Source organism: Beta vulgaris, chromosome 1, assembly GCF_026745355.1.
Source record: "Beta vulgaris subsp. vulgaris cultivar EL10 chromosome 1, EL10.2, whole genome shotgun sequence".
Classification (NCBI taxonomy): Eukaryota; Viridiplantae; Streptophyta; class Magnoliopsida; order Caryophyllales; family Amaranthaceae; genus Beta; species Beta vulgaris.
In genome coordinates this window covers 19,930,229-19,937,415 of record NC_079202.1, presented here as the reverse complement: position 1 = coordinate 19,937,415, position 7,187 = coordinate 19,930,229, and the positions used below count along the sequence as shown (strand labels likewise).

Sequence of the window (7,187 nt, the reverse complement as noted above, 5' to 3'; positions counted from 1 at the left end):
GATTGCCACCTTCATCAGATTACTGTCAACAAGATTTGCACAATTGCACCAAAAAGTAGTACATAACACCTTAATATATAATTCATTTCTTGTACTCCTAGTAATAGATATGTACAATTATATCATCCCCTTTCTCCAACTCTAACCACCATGTGATAAGAATCAAAAGCACCACGTGACCTTTGCTCATATTCTTATCTTAAACCAACTTTCAGAAAAAAGAAAAGAAAAGAATCCCACAATGTTTAAAGTTTAAGGTAATACTAGTAAGTTCACCCTTTTCCCACCAAAAAGCTGTAAAGACCTTATCATAAAAACTTCCAATTCTTACCCAACAAATAACCCTTCTCCATAAAGGAACTCCTAACAACTTCCACCTGCTAGGCCTAAACTCAGGTCCCCCGTTAACAGAAAACGGACGTTTGGTATTAAACTCCTTTCTGCCATATTCCCATGTTTGTGAAATTGTTTGTTAGTTACTATATGCTGACAAAGGGATCTGTTAAAGCTGGTTGTTAGACTGAGATTCCACCCTTAAATCTCTGATTATTGAACTGGAAACAGCATATGTTGAGGATCAGAGCCCCTTCAGACACGAATGAACGCGTATGAAGAATGAGGCTAAATCCATAACAGTTATCTGTATAACAAGTGGGGAAAATACGAAGGTGGCATAATGAGATGAGCAGAAAGACTTGTTCATTAAGGGAATTTATGTCGATTTCTCCTGTTATCTGGAAAAAAATGGGTCACTTTCCGGTAAGGCCCCGAGAATAGCTTTAGGGAAGAACTTTTTGCAACGGTATGGGAAGGAAAGGTACTGTAGTGGGCACAAGTTATTCCAGTTTGTGAAACACTAGTTCTCAAGGCCCACATTTCCTGGCACCAGGTCAACTTCAGTGCACTAAACTTTGGTGTTGATGAGGGAAACTATACATAATGCACTTACAGCACAAAAGTTTTGGTGATGAGACAATTACATTCACATGGGCAGCAATTCATTAACATTAACTATTCCCTTCGTCCCACAATAGACTTTCCATTTCTAATTTTTGCATTATTCATGAATCCATGAGTAAAGAAAATCTTCCAAAAAAAATCCAATATATTAAGAAAAATATATTCATGTGGGGTCTTGTTTGATTCGTCTCATTGACTACATTATGAAAATCTAACTTTTATATTTTTTTCTAATATGTAATTAAAGATGTTGATGATACAAAACGTGCATTGGCAAACATGCAAAGGAGAAATGAGAAGTCTATTGAGGGACGGAGGGAATAACTTGCAAAAAGCATTATCATCATTAGGCAAAAGAACATCAATGAATATGGTCAGTTAATTGGCTGTCCATCTAATTAAAAAATGAAAACGTGCTTTTTAGGGTCTAATCGATGGCCTAACCTCCAAAATTTTAATATTAGATGATCTACCCTTTTTCACAAATCATATCTTATATTCCACTTGCCCTTCACATCAGCATTAACAGTCCAGTTATTTTCTCTGAGCTGCATGTATGGAACCTGCGATGATCCAAGGGAAAAAGTGGATTCAGGAAAAGGAAGAAATAAGATAGACGATGGTATAAACTGTGGTGGCAGGATAGCAGTGACGAGAGCAGATGTAAAAACAAGCCATGAGTGAGCAAACATCCATTAAACAAAAAAAAAAAGTACATCATATGTGTCTTTTAAGAAGCAGCAGAAAAACAAGAGCTCACTTTGCCAGAAAAGTTAAGTCAGAAACTATAACTTCCTGCTATTGAGAGGAAAAAAGAAACTGTTATCAAAATTGCCCAAAGAAATGACTAAATCCCATTTAGTACACAGACATTCCAAAAAAGTTTCAAGAAGTTCAGTAGGCTACAGTCCACAGACACAACACATGCTAGTATGTAACTCGATGCAAAACTGTAGTTATATGGAAACTGAAAAGTTGGAACTTCCTGCAAAGAATAATTCCACTTAGAAACAGAGATTGGAATTTGGAAGGTAGCTGAGGTTCTAAGAAAACATTTCCACTTATACATATACATTCCAGAGTTGCAGTGCCTTTCAGATCATGGATATGAGAGGATTAATAGACAAATCAAAAGCCAGTAAAAATTCTAAGATATGAATGATGCAGCTAAATCACTGGAAGAAGTCAATAAGGCATACTTTGCACGTTAAAAGACTAGAACTCACATCTAGGTCTCATTACTATTAACAAGTCAATACCATAATTTATTGAAAAACTGAACATGAAGCAAGGACAGGTTACAAATGTAAAGTAATAAAACTCAGTACCACAACCCATTACCCCTTAAAATACATATGAAAATCAGTAGCACACTGATGCACAATTGCAATAGTTATCCAGTTCTTGTTTACTTTCCCAACAATCCAATTTTCACCATTTAGGCTCCTTCCTTAGCCCCTATATCAACTATACTCCCTTGGTTTTTTTTATGGTTCTTCCCATTTTCCATTTCAAAGTGTAATTTAATAATCCTTTCCACTTTTACTCTCAGTCTCACAAAAACTACCCTTGTGAAATCCTTGGTCCCACCATTTTATCCTTCGTAACTCCCCAAAAGCAGGAGGCGAATAACAAAAAAATAAGAAAAAGGTATTATTTCACCTACTTGCCAATTTTGGTCATGGAATTTTTAAAAACATGCAGGACTATTAAGTTTGTTCTGGAAGAATGAGAGTTTCCACGGACAGTCTTTCTTTCGATGAATCCATGATAACATTTGTCGAGTTAGACAACACTATAATTCTTGTCCCCTTCCCTTCACATCTATAGGTCATGCATTTATCATAGACATGATTACATAAAACCAAGCACGTATAATTATTAGAAACTGACAACTCCAGTCTATTGTTTTGGAACTTAATATCTATCATCTATGTCATCGGAGATCCCCTATTTATTTCTATTAGCTGTACTAAAAGAATTCAGCTAACCTTGCTGAAGAGAGCAAATATTAGAACTAAACAAGCAAATCGCAGTGCATACTTCTTCCATCCCAAAACACCTTATTATAAGTACTATTTCAGAATGTTCAAAGAAATCCGCCTTTCTTTTTCTAGGTTATAAAGATGCACTATTTCTCAAATAGGCCCCTTTAGTCATTAGTTATTTGTAAAAATAGATGCTGCTGGCAAAAGTAGACTACCCTCAATATGGAAGTAACTACTTCGCAAACATAAAGATTCAAAAGAAAATCTAATTTTTGTCACATGTCGAAACCCAAATAGAAGTGCATCAAACTGAATTCACCAACAGATGTTATTGCAGACATTAGACATTATTCCTTAGATTTGTTAACTATAGTACCAGATAGTGACTCTCTCATGACAAAAACGTCACTACATCAAAGAAACCATATGGAAGTGATTCCTCTCCTCGATGATATAGTTAGACATTAGTTGCTCAAATCCCTTTTTTGGTCAACTTTAATACCAGATAGCGACTCTTTCGATTTCATGGTCCTGCCAAAAAATGTCATGACATCAAAAAAGAAACCTTTGTGCTGACCTTCGAAGATAATCGCCTTTCATACATTAACTATAAAATCCCTTATGAAAAATAGTGACTTTAACTTAGAAACATTGAGAGTAATAGACAACTATGCTACAGTGTAACTGTCCTATTCTCTGCTTATATCTTCTTAAATTTTATCTTCTTACATAGCAGCCAGATATACACCCAACTCTTCCAAAATTCCACTTTCAAGCTGTAAGGTGCTGCATGGAGAGCTTCAATAGCAGCTCCGGCCTATACGTTTCTCAATGTATAATGACAAATAGGACAGTCATAGAGGCAGTTATTTGCAAAGCATACAACAACAGCAAAGAGCTAAAATTATCATAACAGCTCATAAGACAAAAAAGATTGACCTCCCTCAGGTTTTTATTAATTTACACATTTCTTTAGGGTACATTTGTCACGGCACTAATTTGAACCTTAATATCTCTAATTATTAATAAGCAAAAATTGCAAAAATTGCAAAAAGTTGATATTTGGATAATACACATTGAGACAAATCTAACAAGATCTCATATGACTATATTTTTCCTTACGTACAAATCATAAGAGTTGGTCAAAGTCATGTATATGAATAGTCTCAAACGTCAAAACGGGTAAACTAATAAAAACAGAGGGAGTAATTAACAAGAAACAGTCAGTTGACACTATCAATACGATTGAGACACCAATTACTGGAGTCAACGATGAAATACTACTTAGAATGTATGACAATTCACAAACATGAGGCAGTGCGTATGACTTTGATCTCAAATCACATACATCTAGACATGCGACGGAAACAAAATATTTATATAATAATCTAGGGCTGCCAAGCGCAACAAAAACACAACATAGACAAGTGTTTTTCAACTAATTTATGTTCTTGGATCTGCCTACTTCTCCAAAGTCCTATGAACTAAACTATTATAGAAAAACTGTCCTCATTAAGGTCCAAAACGCTATTATTTGCTTGAAAAGTACAAGAGCATTAAAATCACTTCAGATCAATTTAGATAGAAAATATTTTGTAGAGTATCAGCAACTAGACTTCAAGCAATGTCCAATATCAGGAGAAGATAACAGCTTTAGCAGTACAGAAAAAAGGTCGATTACATTCAGCTTCATTCTAATTCCCACTATTACCCATATACCCATTTTCATAAAGACAAGATACAGAAAATTTAACTTAGAACCAAATGTCAACACCACTAACCCCACTAGCTATGGTAAATTTGTACGTCACACTTCAAGTAAAGTCATATGCGGAAAAGTATATCAAACTCGTCAGTATAGATATATGAACAATAATAAGGCCTACCTTCTCAATAACGTCATAGCCAACCTTGACCCTCAAATCTTGTTCCTTCTGAAAATTGAAAATGCTCCAGCTAAATTCAGCACCTCCCATCGACCTTCTCTACAAAGAATAGGGAAGCAAATAATTAACTAACACAAAGTGGACCATCAAGCTTTTCACCTAAAATGATTGCAAAAAAAAGTGAAGGAATAAGGATTGATTTAGCTCGCAAGTCATATGACGGGTGCCTCTACAAGTACTTTATGAGTTACACATGGAGAAGGGGGGGGGGGATATCACCAAACGTGAACTACAACTATGGATTATATTGTAAACCAATACTAACCTGCTTAAACTCTTTGTCAGCATCATATCGCCCCTTGACTTTAAAGCTAATGGAATCATCAGATGTGACAGGGAAAGCCATTTTACCACGAGCAGTGTACCCAAGCTTCTCATGCTTATCATATTGAACCCCCAAGCCAAGACTGGATGCTAGTTGTGGTTGCTGTCAATTCAATAGTTACATGGGAGCAAAGAGGAAGAGTAAGAAGTTTAGAAATCCGAATAGTCAAATGATCAATATGGTTTGCTAAATTAAGAGAATTGCATAGTTTAAAAGGGCAACAAGAGATACGTCCTTGAACAGAGATTGAATTGTTGAACACGTAGCACAAAGAAAGGAAGAAGAATAAGAATCTTATAAATTGAGACCCCTGAAAATGAATTAACTTATTTACTAAAACAAGCGCATACATTATGGAAGCGCCTCAACATTGCACAGAAGTAGTTTGGTGACCCATATTTTGTATCTAGCTCTCCGTGAACCTGAAAATAAGAAGACCTCTCCAAACATCACAAATGGTAAACCACAAAACACATACAGTTTACAAATTAAATGATGCAATGCCAAGGCACCTAGAAACAGAAAGCAATAAAGCAATCCACGAACAGAAAACCTTTCAAGAAACCACGAAAAGGTTGTACGGCCGACACTTCAAAAACCTAAGAGAGGAGCCCAAAACTGATGTGAAATAGTCACCAATGCGCAACACAGTTCACCCTTCACATACTACATCTACAGTAGGCATATGATAACGGAGTTAGCTTCAAACTTTCAGAATATTAAATGAAATCAACCAAACCCGATTCCAATTCAGCTTGGAAGGCCGAGATTTTCATGTAAAACAAGCTATTTCTCTCTCTACCCCTTCCCGTCCTATTGCAAAGAACATATTATACAACTGGGAGTCAGCAATTTCTGAACAACAACATGATGAACTCCCTGACCCACAAAAGTAAGTAGTTCAATAATTTCTCCAAACTGTAAGCCAGAACATTCTATCCAAATTTTTTAACACAGAATTTCAGCAGTGAGTGTTAAAATTTAGCCAATCTCTAACTAACAAAATTAAGAGCACTAAGACCTGGTAGTAAGCCAAATGTAACAGAAAATGAAGCTAACAACTAACAATAACATGCAGGTAAAATGCTGAAAAAAATAAATTAAACAGAATAAAATTTTGCAGCCACAAAAGTGGAAGAAAGAAAACCTGCAAGAAAGTGTCGGAATCAATGATAAGCTTCTGCTTGGCATGAAGTCTGAGAGATTTGGAGTCTTTGCTGTACCTCAAAGATGTCTCCATGCTTGCCGTACCCCTTTCAAGAGTGCTCAAGTGAAGAGAAAGTGAGTCTCATAGATAGAATTAGTGCAGATATGGATATAAGGGTTTCTCTTTCCTTTTCTTTTGGGTTGGGCCAACTTGGGGCTGGGGAGTGGCCCGTGGGTAGAGGTGCCCAACGGGCCGGGTCTAACTTAATCGGGCAGGGCCCATTGCATAAATTAAACGGGCCGGGCTAGATCAGGGTCCTTTAAGCCCGGCCCGGCCCATTTAATCGAGAGTGTGTAGTGTAGTATTTGGCTTACCCTTTGTCATTCTACATCTTTTCTCTTTCGTGTACATTATCAAAGATCAAAAATACAAAGGTAAAAGATCAAGAATAAAAGATAAAAATGGATTGTAGTATTCGGGAATTGAAGTGCACAATAATATTATAATTGTATAACTCATACTTTAACTGCATCCTTTCCCCTACTTTCATTGCACAAGATGTTTTTATAGAAGAAAAAAAATGCAATTATACATCTTGTAGAACTTTTTTTGGGTGAAAAACTAGAAAAATTACCAAAATTAGCTTAAATCATGCAATTTTAACAAGCAAAAAGTCCATCAAGACTGGCTCTGAATCTACATCTGCAACTATTGACATAAGACGAATTTTACCTAAAACGATTTTTGTGTACCTCAAAAGAAAATTATATGTGATATAAGCCTTTTATTATGGGTATACAAGCAATTTAGGGCCTAACATG

General features: G+C 35.9%; 1 protein-coding gene across 3 annotated transcripts; it reads right to left on the bottom strand.

The window, feature by feature from the left end:
• Positions 1 to 1,244: 1,244 nt before the first annotated feature.
• On the bottom strand, positions 1,245 to 6,544 carry LOC104900964 (outer envelope pore protein 21B, chloroplastic). Of its 3 annotated transcripts, none has more exons than XM_010688507.4 (5): positions 6,367 to 6,533; positions 5,570 to 5,641; positions 5,160 to 5,321; positions 4,835 to 4,933; positions 1,245 to 1,523 (listed from the first exon to the last, which is right to left on the bottom strand). In XM_010688507.4, the coding sequence occupies exons 1-5, from the start codon at positions 6,457 to 6,459 to the stop codon at positions 1,440 to 1,442; spliced, it is 510 nt and encodes a 169-aa protein (XP_010686809.1). In that variant the 5' UTR covers positions 6,460 to 6,533; the 3' UTR covers positions 1,245 to 1,439. The 3 variants fall into 3 exon arrangements, with proteins under 3 accessions (XP_010686809.1, XP_048501542.1, XP_048501544.1); XM_048645585.2 differs by lacking the exon at positions 1,245 to 1,523 and adding an exon at positions 3,496 to 3,765 and having other exon boundaries at positions 6,367 to 6,536; XM_048645587.2 differs by lacking the exons at positions 1,245 to 1,523; positions 5,570 to 5,641 and adding an exon at positions 3,496 to 3,765 and having other exon boundaries at positions 6,367 to 6,544.
• Between the last annotated feature and the right edge of the window lie 643 nt (positions 6,545 to 7,187).

Excerpts from the sequence above, each read along its gene's own strand:
- LOC104900964 (XM_048645585.2), bottom strand. The coding sequence starts at position 6,459 with ATGGAGACATCTTTGAGGTACAGCAAAGACTCCAAATCTCTCAGACTT. Across the intron at positions 5,322-5,569 it reads TGTTGAGGCGCTTCCATAAT|CAACCACAACTAGCATCCAG; the intron begins GTATGCGCTTGT and ends TTGAATTGACAG. Across the intron at positions 4,934-5,159 it reads CTGACAAAGAGTTTAAGCAG|AGAAGGTCGATGGGAGGTGC; the intron begins GTTAGTATTGGT and ends TATTCTTTGTAG.